Source organism: Polistes canadensis, unplaced genomic scaffold (assembly GCF_001313835.1).
Source record: "Polistes canadensis isolate GaletaPanama2010 unplaced genomic scaffold, ASM131383v1 scaffold_79, whole genome shotgun sequence".
NCBI classification, from domain to species: domain Eukaryota; kingdom Metazoa; phylum Arthropoda; class Insecta; order Hymenoptera; family Vespidae; genus Polistes; species Polistes canadensis.
Window position 1 is genome coordinate 301,881 of NW_014569626.1, and position 21,495 is coordinate 323,375.

At 31.0% G+C, this 21,495-nt stretch overlaps 4 protein-coding genes across 6 annotated transcripts in view; 2 read left to right on the forward strand and 2 right to left on the reverse strand.

The window, feature by feature from the left end:
* The window catches only part of LOC106786652 (protein shisa-5-like), a 5,070-nt gene extending 862 nt beyond the window's left edge, over positions 1–4,208 (reverse strand). The window contains exons 1-3 of one of the 2 annotated variants that reach the window (XM_014748281.1): positions 3,781–4,208; positions 1,397–1,556; positions 1,140–1,270 (exon numbers count right to left, since the gene is read on the reverse strand). In XM_014748281.1, the coding sequence (XP_014603767.1) occupies positions 1,140–1,270; positions 1,397–1,556; positions 3,781–3,838 (349 nt within the window). In that variant the 5' untranslated portion in view covers positions 3,839–4,208. The remainder of the gene's footprint in view (positions 1–1,139; positions 1,271–1,396; positions 1,557–3,780) is intronic. The other variant, XM_014748280.1, reaches the window with a different exon arrangement.
* Positions 4,209–4,743: 535 nt separating this feature from the next.
* On the forward strand, positions 4,744–8,234 carry LOC106786653 (coatomer subunit gamma). Its single transcript, XM_014748282.1, has 6 exons — positions 4,744–4,883; positions 5,061–6,168; positions 6,236–6,815; positions 6,881–7,200; positions 7,268–7,466; positions 7,540–8,234. The coding sequence occupies exons 1-6, from the start codon at positions 4,844–4,846 to the stop codon at positions 7,924–7,926; spliced, it is 2,634 nt and encodes an 877-aa protein (XP_014603768.1). The 5' UTR covers positions 4,744–4,843; the 3' UTR covers positions 7,927–8,234.
* Positions 8,235–8,937: 703 nt separating this feature from the next.
* Positions 8,938–11,776, forward strand: LOC106786654 (methionine aminopeptidase 2; the record flags this gene model as incomplete). Its single annotated transcript, XM_014748283.1, is given in 6 exon segments — positions 8,938–9,258; positions 9,671–9,760; positions 9,857–10,194; positions 10,328–10,732; positions 10,811–11,078; positions 11,164–11,776. Coding segments are annotated over 6 exon segments (1,452 nt in total). The 3' UTR covers positions 11,370–11,776.
* A 582-nt stretch (positions 11,777–12,358) lies between these two features.
* LOC106786655 (rho GTPase-activating protein gacN) overlaps positions 12,359–21,495 on the reverse strand; it is a 21,186-nt gene continuing 12,049 nt past the window's right edge. For both annotated transcript variants that reach the window (XM_014748285.1, XM_014748284.1), the window contains exons 3-6: positions 18,022–18,079; positions 14,121–14,280; positions 13,866–14,037; positions 12,359–13,687 (exon numbers count right to left, since the gene is read on the reverse strand). In XM_014748285.1, coding sequence (XP_014603771.1) covers positions 13,598–13,687; positions 13,866–14,037; positions 14,121–14,280; positions 18,022–18,079 — 480 coding nt within the window. In that variant the 3' untranslated portion in view covers positions 12,359–13,597. The remainder of the gene's footprint in view (positions 13,688–13,865; positions 14,038–14,120; positions 14,281–18,021; positions 18,080–21,495) is intronic.

Below are 21,495 nucleotides of genomic sequence, written 5' to 3' on the forward strand. Positions count from 1 at the left end.
TGTCTTTTATATTTTTCTTTTTCGTGTATAAAATATAATATAATAAAAATACATATAAATTTTTTTGTTATGAAAAGTTAGCTGAGAGGAATATGGTTTATAGTACATGTGCGCATATAGGAATATAAAAATTCTTCTTTTTACCATTACGTATATCGTCAAAAATATTAATATAAGTATGTTGTAACAAATATAAAAAAGATATTATTATACTTAGAGTTCTAGAAAACAGTGGACGAAGTACAATATGTTAGTATAATTGTTTCATATATTTTGTAGTTAAAACAAATACTATTTTTTTTAATTATTGAAATAAAATCACAGAATTTAATATCACATATCAATTTTTATACTTGCAAAATATATGAAGTTTATGTTTTAAAAAAATGTCATACAAAAAGTTATGTAACTTATTTCTAAAGTGGAATATGTATATATATATATATATATATATGATTCATAAATTTTTAGCAGCACAAGATGTTTAGACATAAGCCAATCCTAATCTAATTCAAACAGATGATGCCAGAAAATTATGCCGTAGTTGGTCCTAAAAAGAATTATATTACTCAATTAGTTATTGAGTGTAAGACGATGAGAACATCTCAATAATATTATTATTATTAAATTATAATTAAATAAAATCTATTAAAAAATAGATTTATATAATGAACTATTTGTGCTTTTTAGTTAGTATTTACAAAATATTCGTTCTGGCTGCCTCTGATAATAGTTAATTACAAAAAAATAATCTAAAATTGTAATGTTAAACGATAAAAAAGCTATAATACATAATTACATTATATTAATAAATTATTACTCTTTCAGGGAATAAGAAAAATTGAGCATACAAGGATTTAAAAAAAAAAAAAAAAGAAAACTTTCTAAACATCAGCGGTACGTTATGACTTTATAGGGAAATTTAAATTTAGGTGCCCTATCTACAGAGTTGAATTTTTCTTATAAATATGTCACACTTCCAATCTAGAATCGCTGGATATTTTTTTTCTGCTACAAAAATGAGTTTATAGAATATTGATTTAGGAACTTTGGGGTCCCCTACTGATAGGGAAGAGACAGACAATTGTTCTTTTTGCCTATAAGCCATAATGCAATGCTGCTAAAAATATTTTACTTACTGCCATAAACGGTGCCTCGATGACGTCGACGATACCATGGGCAACAACTGCAGCATAAACAAGATATGCAACAAACTATTAATGATACAATAATACCGGCAGCAATAACAACAGGTATGATGATTCCAATCCTAAAACAACAGTAATATATTATAATATTATTATTTTATTTGTATAGAGAGATATATATATTTTTAAAAAGATTTATAATTCATATAAAAATTTCTTATGTTAAATTAATTATAATTTATATTTACCCCATTTTTATAGCAAATTCTTCCTGAGTACAACAGTAATAATATTTATTTGAGAAATCATAGCAGCAATAGGATTTACTTGAATCATCCAATAGCGCTGGACAAGAGGTCATTAATTTTTCAAAGTAACTCTTTTCACTATTAAGCGAACATTCCATTCCTGTAAAAATCAAAATTGATTCTATGTTAGAAAATTAAAACTCTTCAACGAAATCGCATATTTTTCATGTGCATATTATGTTTCGCTGATTAGGTTCGTAAAATTTCTTTCTTATCTACTCTTGTTCTCCTACAAGAAACGCTTATTAAATATGTTAAATGTGATAACAGAAGTGATATTAGAAAAAAAACTATACTACTAGTTCATTTGCAAATTATATTTTCACAAAATCTCTTATTTATTAATAATATATAAAATAAACGAATAGATAGAAAAGAAAATTAGATAAAAATAATTATTGCTAATCGATATTGCAAATTATATTAAATAATAGTTTAGTTAAATACAATTTGGACGGATTTATTATGAAATAATATGAATAATTAATAATAATTAATATGATCTAATTATTACATTAGACATATAGTTATAAAATAAATTATATATATTATGTTTAACTATTATCTTCTGTTAGATTTTTATCAAAAAATCGTTATCAAATTACATATATATTTTTACAGTCAGCTTTTATCATACTAAATATATATTTTATTTCATGAAAATTGTATAGAAATATTTGATGACACATTGTTTATTTTTCGTTATAAAATTTTCTTTAAAAAGAAACGAGTAGCAATAAATTATTTATTTATCTAATGATAATCGTTTAGATTTACTTTTGATATAAATGTAAATTTTCTTTTTTAAATCATATCATTTGTTTATATAAATAAAATATATATATAGGGAATAAATAAAAATAAAATAAATCTTAACAATGGTCAGTTATCACAGAGTTTGTAATTGTACTCTGATAATGTGAGCAAATACATTTTATATTACTTATCGACATATTTAAAATATAATATTATAGTTAATGTGAAATCTATGCACATATTCATATAAACAAATCTGCCTTATGAACGAGACTTATATTTAATAAATATTTCAGATAACATGAATGAGTTTAGTCACGTCTATTGTTCTCAGTTGACTCATAACCTAAGCAAACATTGAAGAATATATTCCAATTTAACATTTACGTACGCAACTCGTAATCGATAAATTATTCCTAACTTTATTCATTCATTATTATCGAATATTATTTATTAGTTCATTAACATTTAAATATGCATGAAAAGATGACGTTCAAATTTCGCGCATTTTCTTTGCATTTTCAAAAATCAACAACTAGATCAAATCAGCAACTATTTCATTGCGATTTAAAGTTAATTATTACAAATAATTATACGATTGAATAGAAATAAAGACAATTATTCTTATAATACAAATTAAATTATGATTAAACGTCATTATTATAAATATAATTGTATATTTTACTATAAAATAATTAATTATTGTACAAAATATAAATTTTTATTTTATCAAAGCGAGTGGAGTTTCCCGTAACCTTAAGGAAGGCACATAGGAATATCAAAGAAAGTTTTAAAGCATGGACGCCTACACATGAACACGATAAGAAATTATTTGAAAAAAACGATCGTTCTTCTGTAAATTTCAATGGATATAAACCAGATAGACAACAGGCAAGTATAATCGAGAAAGAAAGAGCCGGTTGTGCATGGAAAGTGTTCCATGCGCATATGTTTATGTATAGTACATTTATTTTTGTTATTTTTCATTTCGCTAGAATAAAGTTATTAGTCATCACCTAAACGAGAATGGAAGGATGAAATATGGATATCGTTGAATGGATTTATCAAACAAAATTTAAGAAGAAACAATAAAATAAATAAATCTAAGTGATCCGGAGTTTTCAAATACGAGTCCTTTGAAATATGGGTGTATAATAGAAGGGGAAAAAAATTGGATTTGCGGATGAAAGAAAGCAGCGATTGAAAATCGAAGAGTTAACGACGAAGGTGTAATAGTAGTAGTATTATAAGAATAGCATCAATGACGAAGAGTATTTATCGAGTATCGATGTAGGATAGCTGCTGGCCGATACGTTGCTTAAAGTAAACATGCAAGAGAAAAGTAATAATGGATCGACAATGAATTCGCATGAATACGCGAATCAAGCGAGGAAAAAAAGCAACGATGGACTCGTCTGTTGCATATAATGTGCGTCATCGGTAACAAAAAAATTCGACGAAAAATTCAAGATGAAAGGAAACAAAAATATATGAGTGGTTGACAAAAAGTTAAACAATTTGAATCATTGTTGGTTGAATACAATAAAATACGAATGTTGTTTTCTTACCATAAGTAAAGCCGGTGCAGAGACACGAAATGGTCAAAAGTATTATTGCGTACGACATTTTGTTGTTGGTTTTATTTCGTTGCTTTTTGTTTGAATAATTATTCGTTAAAATGCAATTGTACCGATTATTCGAAACAAGTCAAACCAAATTTCGCTTAGGAATAATTGCGTCCTTAGACATACACTTGAAAACCAATATGTGTATACAGCAGCAGCAGGACAAAGAAACTGCTACTATAGATACGAGATGCGAGTTCGACCACCGACTGCAACAAGACAAGGGACAAAACTCGCGCGTTATCTTCAATAACACGCGATATCCGTTTGATATCTCACTTCGGTTGCCACTAACAGCAATGCTGCAACTTGAACCCTATGAGCTTCAAATCTTTTCAATGTAGCTCCTCTCATGGAATTTATTCCAACTAACTTAGATAAGAAATTTATATACATACGTATGTATATATATATATATATATTCTTAATCGATGTCCTAGTAATTATTTATAGAACAATATGCACTTCTGTATGATTACTAAATAATTGTTGCATACAAGAATTTTTAATTGCTATTGTTTTCTTAGTACAACTACAATTGCTTTTATTATTTACTTTCAATTATTTATTAGATGAATTTCATTTCTTTCTAATAAATAATGTATTATTAAATGATTGTTAAGCATTAATTGTTAGTTAATAATTAAATTCATTGATAATTAACAATATCGATACTCTATCGATAAAGAAGATGCACATAGGGATGCACAAATAGACGCGCCTTTTTTAAAATCACGAGAATATGGTAAGATGTAATATTGTTTACGTGTTATATTAAATACATTTGATAGAATTTTAAATGTTTTTTAAATTATAGTTTTTGATGTTACTGAGAGTAATTGAAATTTCTTTTACGATGGTTGTACGATGTCATTTAGAATTCGAGATAATACAAACGCACGCGCCATATTACTCAATCGAAAAAGTAGTTTCGATGGTTGGTGTGTCAGAGTATCAAGGTGACGTGTCCAATATTTTTCACGTTTTTCACATATAATATTGTAAAATGAATGCTTTTAAACGCGACAAAAAAGAAGAAGAAGAAGGTAATCATAAATTATTAATAATTTGAATTGTACAATAATAAATACTTGCATGTAATTTATAACATAATTGCATTTTGCTTTATAGGTTAATTTGACATTTATATGTAAACATCTGCTTATAAATTAATTATAATTAAACAATGAATGTATTTAATGTCTTCGTTTAATTTATTTTAGGAGGTGGAAACCCTTTCCAAAACTTGGAGAAGACAACTGTACTCCAAGAGGCACGCACATTTAACGACACCCCAGTGAATCCAAGAAAATGTGCTCATATTCTTACCAAAATTTTGTACCTGTTGAATCAGGGAGAACAATTAGGTACTACAGAAGCAACGGAAGCATTTTTTGCGATGACCAAATTATTCCAATCTCGAGACGTGGTGTTGAGACGTTTGGTTTATTTGGGTATCAAAGAATTAAGTTCTTTGGCAGAAGATGTGATTATAGTTACGTCCAGTCTTACGAAAGATATGACTGGAAAGGAAGATTTGTATAGAGCTGCAGCAATAAGGGCTTTATGCACTATTACCGATGGTGGTATGTTGGCAGCGATTGAACGTTACATGAAACAAGCAATTGTTGATCGTTCTCCAGCAGTATCCAGTGCTGCATTGGTTTCATCTCTTCATTTGACTAGTGTATCCAGTGATATTGCTAGAAGGTGGGCTTATGAAGCTCAAGAAGCTTTAAATTCAACTAATGTTATGGTACAGTATCATGCTTTAGGTGTTTTATATCAAGCAAGGAAAACAGATAAACTTGCTGTTATCAAATTAGTAGCTAAACTTATGAAAATTAGTCCTAAGAGTCCATATGCGGCTTGTATGTTAATAAGAATGGCATGCAAACTCTTAGAAGATATGGAAGATGGAGAAGATTCGATGCTCGGATTCATCGAATACTGTCTACGCCATAAATCAGAAATGGTTGTTTATGAAGCAGCTCATGCATTGGTTAATTTTGGAAAAAGCGGTCTAAAAGAAATTGGATCTGCTATCAGCGTATTACAATTATTCTGTGGATCTCCTAAACCAGCTCTTAGATTTGCCGCTGTTAGAACTTTGAATAAAGTTGCTATGACTCATCCAGCAGCAGTTACTGCATGCAATTTAGATCTAGAAAATTTGATCACGGATTCCAATAGATCGATCGCTACTCTAGCTATTACGACACTTTTGAAAACTGGAGCAGAAAGTTCTGTGGATCGTTTGATGAAACAGATCGCTACTTTCGTATCGGAAATTTCAGATGAATTTAAAGTTGTTGTCGTACAAGCAATAAGGTAGATTTCATTCTTACATTAACAATATGATCTTTTTATTTATAAATAACATTATTTTTTATTACAGAGCTTTATGCCAAAAATTCCCACGCAAGCATACAGTTTTAATGAATTTCCTTTCCGCAATGCTAAGAGACGAAGGTGGTCTTGAATATAAAGCAGCTATAGCTGACACTATAATAGCTGTTATGGAAGGAAATGCCGAAGCCAAAGAGGCAGGCTTAGCACACTTGTGTGAATTTATAGAAGATTGCGAACACATTTCCTTGGCAGTTCGTATATTGCATCTGCTGGGACAAGAAGGACCAACATCAAAACAACCATCCAGATACATTCGTTTTATTTACAATCGCGTAATTCTTGAAAGTGCAAGCGTACGTGCCGCAGCTGTAACGGCATTGGCACGTTTTGCTGCTGCATGTCCACCGCTTCTTCCAAACGTCCTTGTTCTTTTATCTCGTTGTCAATTAGATTCCGATGACGAAGTTCGCGATCGTGCTGCATATTATTGTACTATTTTACAAGAACAAAACGATCCAACTGTATTACCATTAATACAACCACCACTTTTCTCCGTACCCAGTTTAGAGAGAGCTTTACGGAATTACATGAAAACACCTATGGAAGATCCATTCGATATTTCTCAGGTAAACTTTCTAGAAATTCTTAGATCCTTATTTTATATAATTAATTTAATTAAATGATTATACAGGTACCACCAGCACAAACGATAGAGGAACCAGCACAAGTAGAAATACATACAACTATCAAACCACAACAACCACGTTTGACGAGAGAAGAAAGCTTTATTGAAAAATTATCTCAAATCTCACCAATAGCGAGTATCATTAGAGGATCATCTCTTCTTAAATCTTCAGCTGTATTCGAATTAACCGAATCTGAAACAGAATACAACGTGAAATGTATCAAGCATACGTTCGCCGAACATCTTGTCTTGCAATTCGATTGTATTAATACACTGTCTGATCAATTCTTGGAAGATGTTAAAGTGTCCATCGAAGCAACCGAATAGTAAGATTGATTTATTATTCGAATAACTTTTTACGAAATATATATTAATGATATTACGTACTTTTAGTTACACCGTTCTATGCGAAGTACCCTGTCCACGTTTGTCTTATAACGAACCAGGCACAACATACACAGTATTAGCTTATCCAGAAGATGTTCACGCAAGTGTTGCGACCATGCCAACAACTCTTCGTTTTATGGCACGCGATTGCGATCCTACAACAGGTGTTCCGGATACTGATCAGGGTTATTGCGATGAATACATGGTATTACAATCATTAATTTTAGAATACTGATCTTATACAAATTATATTTCTAATTTCATGTCAAATATTTTAGCTGGAAGATTTGGAAATTACCATAGCCGATCAAATCCGAGGTGTAGGAAGTAGGGGAGTAGATTTCGGTGCACTCTGGGATGCGTCTGCTGCTAAAGGCTATGCTAAATTGGAAGAAACATTTGTTTTAGGCGATACAGTAACGAGTTTAGAAGGAGCTATACAAAGTCTTACAGGATTTTTAGGATTAGAAGCAGTAGAACGTAGCGATAGGGTACATCCAGGTTCCGCGTCGCATAATCTATTGTTAAGTGGTGTTTTCAGAGGTGGTAAGGAAGTACTTGCACGTGCAAGACTAGCATTATCAGATAATCAAGTAACGATGCAATTGACGGTTCTATGTCCAGATCCGGATGTTGCTGAATTAATTGTTTCCTCGGTAGGATAAATATAAGCGTAATGTTTCTAGCAAATAATCTAATACGTATATGTATATTAATTTGTTGCAAAGTGATTTTTCTAATTGAAAACAAAAATGATGATTCAATAGCAAACGATAAATATTCCATCACATTGTTTCATTTTATATATGTATAACAATATTTTATAAGGTAATGATTAATAGCAATGAACGCATTCTTATTCATTTTTCAACATTGTATGTATTAATAGAATGTGTTATATCTAATGATCCCATTGCATTTAGGAAATTAGAAAGAAATTATCGATAGAATAAAGATATGATTTGTAATTACATGAAACTTAATGATTTTAATTAATTTTATGTGTATGTACGAGGACGTAAATTTCTTTTTAAAAAATCTTAACTAATATAATAAATGTATTCAATATTCTTTTGGTTGTTGAGACAAGAACTGAAAAACAAAAAATAATCTATTTTTTGTATGCAATAATATATAGTATAGTCTTTTTTTACACGCACAAAAAGTTGATGGTTATGCTATTTAAAATAAGCTGTAAGCCCTGACTGATTAACATCTTTTTATTCGCTTTATTTTTTATGTATATCTTCTATAGAAAGATTACGCAACTGTTGCGATATAATAATAATAGAATATAATAGAAGTTAATGCGCTAAGTCTGTTATTAAACAGTGATCTACCTTTATCTTAACTAGCGTCGGTAACAGTAATTAAGTAGTTTTCTACTTTGAAAAATATGCCAACGTTTTTGTGCTTTTCCTTTTTTAAAATCATCGGTCTCACAAATAATATTATTTATTTTGCGTGCTTCTTTTTACTATCTATTTGCCAAAAGTTAATAACAAAGTATGTATTTATATTTGTTATAGATTGTTTGTTTATAATCTAATATGTAATAGGAATTCTTCTTTGCATTACCAACCGATATAAAAACTCTGATTTCTATTGCCAGTAGAGAGCGCGTCGATTCGATAGGTCAGATTTTTCAAATATATATAGTTGACCACCATAAAAACAAACAACACACACACGTACTAAAATCTGAACTCCCGAACACCACCGCTGCCTTCGTGGAGAATTATTGTACCCGATGTTTCCTCATTTTCAACGACACAAATTCGATGAGAACGCGTATCGCGTTCATTCTCCTGGTATATAAGCTTCGTGCACATTGCATAGCTTCCTCTTTAAAATGGCGGCTGTACTGGAAGAAGTCGGCAAATCTGCCGAAAAATTAATAGACGAGGAAAAGGATGAAATTATAAACCAAGAGGACGAAACTGGAGCATCGGAAGCATCGAAAAAGAAGAAAAAGAAGAAGAAGAAGAAGAAGGCCGGTACGTTAGATTAATAATTTTCTTTTGGGTGTGTTCGCTTCGTTTAACCACTCGTACTTCTAACAAGGTGCTGTTTCCACAGTGTAATTTTTTTTTTATTTACCTCACTTTCTATAATTTTAAATAATATTTCTTCTTTTCTGAATTATAACAATCTTCATTTATTATTTAAACAAGACAGATTATTCTATATTTGCATTAATTCATTGTGATATTTTTTATTTAACAAATTTCTAATATTATTTCATAAACTTGTAGTTAACATGTGGAACGAATTTTCATAATTAATACATGAGCATTATTTATTTCCGCCTAATGCATTTAATTTATTTTTATAATTACAGTTTATGATCAATCATTTATTTTATGAGTGTAATTTTTAATATTAATAACATTTATGTCTTTTACGTAGGTGCTGGAGAAGCGAGTGCTGATGTACCTGAAGGTGATGACAAAGTAAAGGAAGATGATCAAACAAAAAATGGTGATGCAGCGGTTGAAGGTATTAATTTTTTTTTCAGTTAGATTATGAACAATAAAAATTCTACCATGAGAAAAATCCATTTAATAAACTAATTCTCTTTTATTCTGAATAAAGGATCAACAGAGGCCAATGATAATGAAGCTGAAACCGGAGCGGAAAATGAAGATGCTAAGAAAAAGAAGAAGAAACGTAAATCACGCAATAAGGCTGGTGGAATTAAACAGACTGAACGACCTTCGATTGCAGTCTCGGAATTATTCCCTGATGGAAACTTTCCGATTGGAGAAATAATGGATTATCCTCCTGCTGCTGGGATTGATGAGAGAACTGCTAAGAACCGTTTTACGAGCGAAGAAGCACGTGCTTTAGATAGAATGCATAGCGACATTTATAACGAAGCTAGACAGGCTGCTGAAGCACATAGACAAACAAGAAAACATATTATGCAATGGGTATAAATATTTTTATGAACGATATAATACAACTATATTGGCTAGAAAATCATTTTAAAATAGCTAATAGGTTGATATATTATTTAATATTTAATGAAAGTTTTCTCTAATATTTAAATTATTTTCTATACAGGTAAAATCAGGAATGACCATGATAGAAATTTGTAACGAATTGGAAGATACAGCTAGAAAATTAATTGGAGAAGACGGATTGAAAGCAGGATTAGCATTTCCAACCGGTTGTTCAAGAAATCATTGTGCTGCTCATTATACTCCTAATGCTGGAGATCCAACTGTTTTGGAGTACGATGATGTCACTAAAATTGATTTCGGAACACACATCAATGGACGTATCATTGATTGTGCATTTACATTAGCATTTAATCCTAAGTATGATAGACTTATTGAAGCAGTACGGGATGCCACTAACACTGGAATCAAAGCTGCTGGTATTGATGTTCAGCTTTGCGATGTCGGTGCTGCTATTCAAGAAGTTATGGAATCGTACGAAGTTGAAATTGATGGGAAAACTTATCAAGTATGTAAATTAGACAAGATTTTGTATTCTATGTATGAATATAAATTTTATATGAATTATGTTTGCTTTGTTTCTAAGGTTAAATCGATCAGAAATTTGAATGGACATTCAATCGCACCATATCGAATACACGCTGGAAAAACGGTACCAATAGTTAAAGGTGGTGAAGCCACGAGAATGGAAGAAAATGAATTTTATGCCATTGAAACATTTGGATCTACTGGAAGAGGTGTTGTCCACGATGATTTGGAGTGTTCCCATTATATGAAGAGTTTTGATACCGGATATGTCCCGCTCAGATTACAGAGCAGTAAATTTCTACTTAACGTTATCAACAAGCATTTTGGTAATTAACGAAATTATTATAAAACACATATCCATGTTTTTAAGACAAATAATTATAATAGAATTATATTGTGTTTTTCTTTTAGGTACTTTGGCATTTTGTAAACGTTGGTTAGATCGCGTTGGTTGTACCAAATATCAAATGGCGTTAAAAGATTTGTGTGACAAAGGTGCAGTTGAAGCTTATCCACCGCTAGTCGATGTCAAAGGATGTTACACTGCACAATTTGAACATACACTTGTTTTACGTCCTACTTGCAAGGAAGTCATTTCTCGAGGAGATGATTATTAAACAAAAAATAACAAAATCATTATCACTTGTACGATTTCCCAGAGAGGGGGGCACTTATTGTTAGTTTAATCATTGTAAAGTTAATTCATCGATGTAAAATTAGCATTGGAAGAGTGCTTAAATCATTGCAAGTAAACGTTCGTCAAGTATTTTGTTACCATATTGTTAGTATTCTTGTTTTTTTAAACATTTTTTTTTGCCCTTCAGAATAATTGTAATGGAGTCACGATATTGTAAAAAACAAGAAATGGTATAAAAAAAAAAAGAACAAGTACCCTTTATATTTAATGTGGGAGTTTAAACGTTTGTTCTATAATATTGTCGATAATGTTTTTTTTGCATTCTGTTCGTTCTTTCTTTTTTATTTAAAAAAAACGAATACGTACCTGAAAATAAATTATGTCGATCGAGATCATTTTTCTGTTGTTACCGAATCGGATATATTGGAGATATATTTTTAATCGTTACGTATTTGTCGTAATAGTTTTGAGTATTTCATTTTATTGTTGATTCTATCTTCTATAAAATATTAATCGGAAATGACAGGAATATTTTAGAGATTACCTATGTGTGAAATAAAATATATATATATTTGAAATTTTAATTGTACCACTGTGATAATAATAATCGTCACGTACTTTATATATATATTGTAATTAATTTGACTCGATAAATAAAACAAATTTTAGTGCAGAATACGCGTGGCAGTGATACAAAGAACGATTTCGTTATAATATATAATATATATTTCAAGAGAATTGTACAGGATTTCCGAGATGTGTGTATTCGACCAAACGGTGTCCAGAGTATCCTATGCAGGAAAATAAAAAGAAAAATGTTAATAAACATAGGTACATTTGTTTATTATTTTTGTGCACAGAATACACGCTAACACCGTTTCGTCAGAACAATTTCGGACACTCTGTATATACAATTCAACGATAATTCAGATCAATGAGATGATATAAGTGCATCAAATAGATATACTATTATATATTTTCATATTTTTTAATATCTGCTATATATATATATATATAGTTTGAAAACATATTAGAATATATATGCAAGCCTTGATCTCGTCCATTGTTCCTTCAGTCTTGAAACGTTTGCATCAGTAACCACATGCTCCTACTTATTAATTAACTATTACTACAATGAAACAATATGATACAGTACAGATATAGATTTTTTCTCCTTCTACAATATTTTATAATAATATATCGGGCATTGCTAACTCTTTATTTTAAGGCCTTCTTCAATCATGCAATCTTGCTTTATGTGTATGGTCCCAAGATATTCTCATTCTAATATTCTTTTTATCTTCATAATTATTTCATATTTAATTAACCAAGGTGTTGGTTTGAATAGAAACCAAAGGAAAAAAAAAATAGTCGACAGTAGTTTTTTGTTAACAAGTCAAGTAAATTCCACGGATAGTTTAGACTTTTTTTTTTCTTTCATGGTTTATGATTATTATCGAGTGAAAGTATGTCCTGACTAACAATAACGAGTACATGTAGAGGCACGGAAGAATCTCTCACCATGATGCAGAGACGATCATTAGAAATAAATTCGTCTTTGTCTGTTGAACACGAATCTACATCATCATCATTATTATCATCATCATTATTATCATCATCATTATAATCAGAATCATAATACTTCCACATTTAAGCAGTAAACAACTTGTACGGGTTATTAACATCAACTTTGAAATAGTCGATATAACGATTCGTATTTTTTGATCATTAAACTATCTATTCATGAATGTTTACTACGAATCGTACTCCTCATAAAAATAGTTTATAACTTATTTCTATCTTTCTTCTTTATATTATTATAAATGCAAACAAGAAAGATAGATTAAACAATTAGTTATTTTCCATTTGGAACATAAATACACGCGTATGCCTTAGTTTTCTTCTTATTTTTTCGTTAACTATGACTATAAGGAGTGCGAGTTTATGGTCCTGCTTTTCTAAACAAAAAAAATCATTCTCATGTACGAATATATGTACGTGTGTGTGTGTGAGTGTATATATATGCATGTAAGTTTTATGTATATCTATATACACAGAGATTACGTTCTAAAAAAGTGACCATCCGATATTAAAATTCGTTATAACGAAAACGTAATAATTATTATCGTTTGTTTGTTTGTTTGTGAAAATTAGTTAGTTAAATTCACGTTTAGCACTCGATCCAATGTCCACACGTTTAATTCTAATTCATTGCGAATCTGTACGCGTTCTTAATTTCGCTCTCGCTGTTATCAAAAGATTATTTGGTGGTTCGATCATCGGTTGCGATTTCTCTTGCTGAAATAATAAAATAGAATAAAATAGTGTGCGTTAAGAGATGACGATAATTTAGAGATTTTTCGATTAAATCTATTAGAAATGAAAACGATCGACAACATTTTTGTAAAGCAAATTTTTATCGAAGTACGGAAGGAAATTTCGCAAAAGAAAAAAAAAAAAAGAAAATAACACTCACCATTATTTGAATGTTTTTAGCTCTTTGTTCTATCGCCCTTTGCAATGCTGTCCTCGGATCGTCTTTAAATGTTTCCTCGCGATTTCTTTCAGCTTCTTTTCTCGATGCATTCTCTCTCTGTTTTTCCAAAGCTCTTTGTAACTCGCTTTTTTGATTTAACACGTTTCTACCTCTGCAATTAAAACGAATCAAACATCTTAACTTGGTATATAAATAAAAAAAACAAAATAAAAATTTCAACAATAGAGTACTTACATTTTCTGATTAAAAAGTAACTCTCTACGCAAATCTTTATGATTGTTAGACGTTAGACAAGGGTTGTAAGGTTTCCTAGGTAAAATTAGGCCGTCAGGTCCCATATGAGGTGCAGGTGGTGGTGGTGGTGGGACACCCAAAACTGGTGCCATTTTTTTTCCTAAGAACAATATGATTTTGTAAAATCAAATCGACAATTATTAAATAATAATCATCGTTTATTCGATAATATATATATATATATATATATTAATGGTAATTTGAATGCGATCAGTTATCAAAGAAATTTTCTGTTATAAGCGAGAGATACAACAAATTTAAGACGATTCTATTTTTCTTGCCCCTTTTTTTTTTGGTTCCCTTCAAGCCAGACAATAATTTAAATATTCACCCTCGAAGGATGCAATTCTTGCCCTAACTGAACCCTCGTCGGACATCGCGGTATATCGCGCACTGAACCATTTCCGGACGAACCGTATCAAAGAGTGTGCTTGCTTTTCTATATAGTTTTGTTTAGGGCTTCGCATAGTCGCTAATCGGTTTAAAGTTTGAACGAGTCTACCTAGAGAACTCTACTTACTCTATCTATGTATCGAATGATGTACGTAAGAGTAATATTTATTTCAAGATAAATTACAACTTTTATTTTATTATATATATATCAATTAATTTTTAACAAATATTTTCGAAACATTAAAATGTTTCCTATCACAAATTGCATTTGACTAACGATAAGTATTTTATTACCACGTTACTTAAAACAGACACATACGTGGTAGGAAATGTTTTAATTTATAAGTATAAATTAAATAGAAATTAATAAAAGAACAATGTGTAAAATTGGTAAAAAAAAAAACTTTAGAAAAGCAGCAAACATTATTGGAAAACAAAATTCATTAGAGATTTTATATAAAGGAAATAATTGATGTATTTAATAATACGTGGATAGAAATTTGTATTCCATCATCGGATTATCGTATTAAAACTAATGGGGGTCGACCTTTTTAAAACTTGTCATGATCGAAGAGAGATGGTCGGACACTTTGGTAATAAGAAAGACAAGTCACTCTCTTTTTTTTCTTTTCTCTCTCTCTCACACACTTTTGGTAAAAGCAAGCAAGTAGTGCGACAGTGCATCGAGGATGCATTTCGACGTTGTATGCATTCTACGGTAGCTTGTTAGACGTACGACTCTCTTGTTTCGATGGTTGTTCTTCTGTTTCAACTGAGACGGCTCGTTATACTCATAGGTATGTACCATATATATATATATATATATCTGACCGAGTATTTCCCGTGTAACAAAAAAAAGAAAACCCTTTTCTCTCGGTGAGAATGAAAACGCAGGGTGCATTCAAAAAAATATTCACTATTCCCCCACACATTTATACATCTATCTCTATCTATGATTTTTATACGTGTGTGTACGTTTTCCACAGATTGCCTACTTGTTGTGTCGTCTCATTTTTTTCTCTCTTTTTTTTTTTTTATAAAACGTATTGCGTAATAACAATCAAAGAATTTATTTACAATGAGTAAGATGCATTTAAAAAATAGAAATATTAATAATAATAATAATAATTATTAGAGAATATTTATTAGAAATGATCGAGATAAAATGTATTCGGATCATTTGCCATTCGATAGAATTATAAAATAAAAATCCAACAGCAATCGCGAAATTTCTCACTTTCTTTTCATTTTTACTTCGTCAAACTACTACGGGAAGCGAATCCGATTCGGATAATTTGATTTTACGAGCGGGGAAAGAGAAAAAAAAAAGCATTTCACGAACTAAAAGTCGACCACGTGTGACGGACGATATTAGTCGTGCAAAGTAATCCTTTCTTTTTTCTTTTTCCTATCTTCGGTTGCAGAATAATAGGAAGGTTGAAAAGTTTTGAGCCGATCACAAGAGGCAGGCTGAAAAGTTCTGAGCCTGCAAATTTAGATCGTTTCTTTGAAAAGTTCGCGTCCAAATTTTGTATACTTACAGTTAACGAATTTTAATGATTTTTATATTAAATTAAACTACATTCTTTTTTTTTTACGCGTAGAATAGTTTGACGAGTTAAAAATTTGTCATGTAGAGTGTAGAAAATGTAAGAGAATGCACTGTTGGAAAATGCACATTTCTGTTATTTCTTTGAATAGTTTTTGCATAAAGATTTTTTTATATTTAGAGTGTTGGAATGAAATTGATGCTCTTATATCAAATAAAAATACATTCTTTATTCTACGTATATAACGAATCGTCAAAATGTTTAAATGAAACTTTTAAAAGTTACAAATTGTTCCGAAATAAATAAAAAAGAAATGGGTGCGCGAGTTGGATATTGCATAATTTTTTTTCTATCGAAAGTGAAATCACACCGATGCAAAGGTAACAATCAATCTAATTCGTTCAGCGACTTTCTCGCCTGTCCCTGCGTTTTGTAAACACCTTATCGACGATAAATCATCGAAACTTTCTAATTACAATTCGTTCCCTGTGAAAACGATATAGACATTTTTTTTTTCTTTTTTTTTTTTTATCGTCTACCATATTTTTTTTCTTCCCTTCTTTTATTTTATCCGATTACAGGATGTGTAAGAAAAAAAATAATAAATAATCATCTCACTTTTTAATCCGGACGCAAAATATAAAAAAAAAATCCCCATGTTTTATTTAATATAAATTTCGTTGAAAAATGAAAAAGAAGCATAAAAATATGTTAGTGGCATTCACAAACCACAGACGAATTCTCGATGAAATGATAGTTGCTATACCGAAAGAGAGGCTTATGTTCATTAATATAAAATGATAGAGAAGGAAAGAGAGAGAGAGAGAGAGGGGGGAAGGGAAGGGGAAGAGGAAGAGGGATAGAATGAAGGTCCGGCAACGAATAAGCCAAACGAATTGTCGTGGTGAGAGGGAAAGGGCTGGGAGATAAAAGTAATTTTCAGGCAGATGTGTACGGGTACGAAGAAAGGGAGAGAGAGAGAGAAAGAGAGAGATCATTGCACCGTAAGGAGCAGCTGAAGTAGCGTGAGAAAATTCGTACCAGTAACGTCTGCTTTAAATGATAGGAGGGAGGGAGTTAAGGGCACGTTTAAGGGACAATTGTCTACTAATTTCGCCATAAAAATCAATCATATTTCATGTGAAAAATAAAAAAAAATCTAATCTCTAATTAAATTATTATAACGAGTTCATTTAGAATATATGATTTTATATTGAATTTATTCAATCGATTATAATTTCTAGTAATTTTTTTCAATGAATGTTCTACTTTACCGACAGAGTTCGATGTCAGAATTAATTTCATTGATATCTATACGAATCAGCTGATTTTAACGTATTCGATAATCAATGAATTCGATGAATGAATTTTAAACGCGTTCGGTTATGTAGGTCAAAGAGTTGAAAAATAGAAAAGAAATATGATTTTTAATAAAAAATCTAAGATTGTGTATACATATATGTATATATATACAGAGTGTCCCACATAACTTTAGTCACGATTTTTTAAATATTTGCGATAACCTGACAAAAAAATACTTTAAACAAAAGTTGATATGTTTTTGTAAGTGGACAAATGCTTTTTAAAACAAACAACTTACTTATGTGTATAATTTATACAGAATTATTTTTTAAATCAATATTAAAAGAAGGAAGGGAAAATATTATAGAGGGGTTATAGATCATTTTGATTCCAGGCTGATGACACAGGATTTACTCGTCTAACCCGACTAAATGGATCACCCTTTTGTCGTTGATTATAATTCATTAGGATGACATGGGATGGAAATAGCGATCAAGACGTTGTTGTGAGATCAAGAAGAATAAAAAGAATTAAAAATAATATAACGAGTGGATAGGATGAAGATCATAAAAGAAATTTCAAAACGACTGACTCACCGTTCGTCAAAACTTCGCAGCTGTCCGAGGATTCGTTTTTTAAACCGTTAGCAATCACCTGAAACGAATGAACAATTTAATATTAACAATTTTAATTGAAAGATAGTAGATATTAATATTATTATACAAATATTTTACAATTTTATTATTATTATTATTATTATTATTAGATAGGTGGAATTGCATAGATTGCATTGATTGTAATTGGATTGTATTTTCTAAGATCTAAACGAGCACAACCGGTTTGACCCATTCGAGATAAGGAAAATCATTCCGGTATATATGCATCGAAGTATTTTTAATGATTTTATTTTTTAATATTATAGTCATGCATATAATAAATAAGCACAGGCAGTGAGTGTGTTCCTATCTCCTTTTAATAGTCAACGCAGAAACTTTCGGACGATTGTGCAATCCTTCGATTTCAATTTTATATTCCGAATATCTTTCGAAATCGATGGAGATAAAATTTTCTCTTTTTTTTTATTATTTTACGATGGAGGATTGAACAAGCCTGCTAACGAACTAACGTCAGACGATGATTTCACTCGTTTTATTTTCCTGAAACGAATCACATTCGTTGAAAAACGAAAGGACATGATAGGAAGAACGACTGATTGTAAAGTGAATTAATAGATAAGATAATTAGATAATTCCTGTAGTTTATCTATCATGATCAATTCATTGAATTACTAAACGCGTTAAATCGCGTTGCTTCTAAATTTAAAACACTTGACAGATTAACACGGTGTGCTTTGAAAATGAGTGAAACGAAATGAAAATAAATCAATTAGGAGAAGTAGGGAGGAAGGAAAGGGGGAAGGGAGTGGGGAAGGAATATCCGGAGGACAAAAAAATAAAGTGTACGGAATATTTTCTACTTCCTTCCTAAACTAGAACTCGTTCTTTTTCTCTCCCCCGTTTTATTTAACCGAATTCATTAGTACTTGTTTGCTTGACGCGTACGTAAACACGAAAGAGGGACGAGACAAAGTTTTGGGGGGGGATCTCTCGAAACCCCATACCATACGAGTGATATGTTGTATACGAAAAGGGTTGTAACGTAATGTCGACTTATTTCAAACGTTTCGCGCTTGGTGTATTCGAAGAGCGAGTTTAACGTGCATTCTCGAAAAGGAAGAAAAAACTTATCGTTTGGTGATGGTCACGGTGCAGAAACTTTATAGTAGTACAGTAGCGTGTTCGCATAAAGAGAGAGAATCCTTTCGATGCTCATCATCATCATCATCATCATCATCATCATCATCATAATCATCTTTTGCACGCTTTGGAAATTCATCTTTTATATTCCTACTGTTTCGAATAAATTTCACCATCAATTTTTAACCCGATCTCAAAGAGGAAAACTTCTAAACGCATGAAGTTCAAATGACACGACGAGAATATATATATATATATATATATATATAATAATTATAATATATCGGTAATTTTTCTCGCGTATGTGGATAAAATAATAAATCGTTTAATTGTTATCGGCAAGTGTATATGATTTTTCTTATTAGTTATTTTCACTTCATAAAATTTCATATTCGAAACGAAACGAAATAATTGCAAATTTTCTTTCCGTTTTTCGAAAGGACACGTGCTGTCCTCTTACTCTGTTTCTCTTTTTCTTTTTCTTTTTTTCTACGCTTAATCACATTTCATCGTTCGTCAGAAAGGAAAAAGAAACGGATTTTCATGGAAGCATGAACGAGTTAACGCGCGAGTGCCAGGCGTATCTCTTACGAACTCGTTACCAGCACGAGAAAAACCTTTGTGCACATTCACGAAGAACGATGTACCTTTTTTTTTTTTTTATTCTTTCTTCTCTCTCTCTCTCTCTCTCTTTATCTATCTCTCATTTTCTTTATCTCACTCAGTCAGTTTCGTGCGTCAACAAAAGATCGTACAAAAGGTGTCCTACAGAGTAACGTGCTGCTACTGCTACTTGCATAATGACACCAGACGTAATACTCTGTTTTTTTTTCTCTTTTTCTTTTCCTTTTTTTTTTTCGTGCACATGTGTTCTGATTTTTTCCTTTTGCAATGCACTCTAAAGTAGATGGCGTTTCTATGAATCTATTCTTCTTCTTCATTTTTTTCTTCTTCTAAAAATTTTCATAAATATGCATCATCTTAATGCGAAAATGAAAAAAAAAAAAAAAACAATCGACATCGAACCAATTTCGTAGAGTTCTCATCGATCTTTGAAAATAAAAAAAAAAGGCCCCACCCCTCCCCTTCCGCGTATCGGGATAGATAGGTTTTTTTTCTTCGAAAGAAGATTTTTGTTTTCGAACTCGACGTAGTAAAATCAAAAGGAGATAAAAGAGAGAAAAAACGGCGGGAAATTCATGCACAGAGGATGCACACTCGTCGTGCACCACCCAAAGCGCATGCACGAAAATCCACTCTGTTTATACGCTCAACCAAATGCAGCGACCGTTTCTTTTTTTTCTTTTTTTTTTTTGAAACTATGAATGCAACGCGAGAATAACTGTCTAACTATGGATAACCAATACACTCACACACACAGAAAGAAACAAATAAATATGTGTAGGCGTATACGCGTGCGTTGAAAGAAAGGAAAGCAAATTATATTCCATCCCTAACCCTTCTCTTTCTTTTCAATCCCACCCCCACCTTCCCAATCCCAATCCACACCTTTCTTTCACTTTATTCTTCCCCAATTTTTCTTCTTTTTCTTTTCTTTTCTTTTCTTTTTTTATATAACCCGATCGATACGGACACGTTTATGCTTCGTTGCACCCTCTTGACACGGATATGAAAATCTTTGAGACGATCGAGCAATCAAACTTTCCACAGCACGTACTATACCACCCTGCTTTTCTGCTTTCAAAGATCCCTCCTTTCTTTTTGAAAATATTTTTTTTCTTCAATGTCAACGCCGTACTGTAAAAGTATTTTTTTTATTACAAATTTTATTCTATATATCATATGACTATAATAAATTAATTAAAATATTATTTTTCTTCAAGCAAAAGCGCATATTTTATATATTAATATTTTTTAAAATAAATTAACACAATAAACCCACGAACTTTTGATTCATTCTAATATTTTGTTTTACGAATAATTCGTTGTGTTGAAATATTATTATTAATACAAACGTAGTGATTTTTACAAACAAAAAAGTTGCCTCCCCTTAGTCCTCCCTATTTTATTTATTTGATTTTTCGAATCGTTAGATCGCGTGGCCGAAGATTTAAGTCGAATATTCAGTCTCGTGAATAATTTGGTGATTTTTAAAAGGCGTCGGGGCATAGGGAAAATAAAAAAAAAAACAACTACGTCTAGTGGCCGGAAGACTATCGCATTACTCGAGGGGTATACACTCTCCGAGTTTTTTTCTTTTTTTTTTTTTTAAAGGGCATAGCTTAAGACCGAAAAGGTATACAACCTTATTCTCCCCCGTTGGGTGATCGCGAATTTAAACATAAAAAAAAA

What these genes read in the sequence shown, in the direction of transcription:
- LOC106786653 (XM_014748282.1), top strand. Translation starts at nt 4,844, where the DNA reads ATGAATGCTTTTAAACGCGACAAAAAAGAAGAAGAAGAAG. An exon ending in ATCCATTCGATATTTCTCAG is followed by an intron (nt 6,816 to 6,880) that starts GTAAACTTTCTA and finishes ATGATTATACAG; the next exon opens with GTACCACCAGCACAAACGAT. An exon ending in TCCATCGAAGCAACCGAATA is followed by an intron (nt 7,201 to 7,267) that starts GTAAGATTGATT and finishes ACGTACTTTTAG; the next exon opens with TTACACCGTTCTATGCGAAG.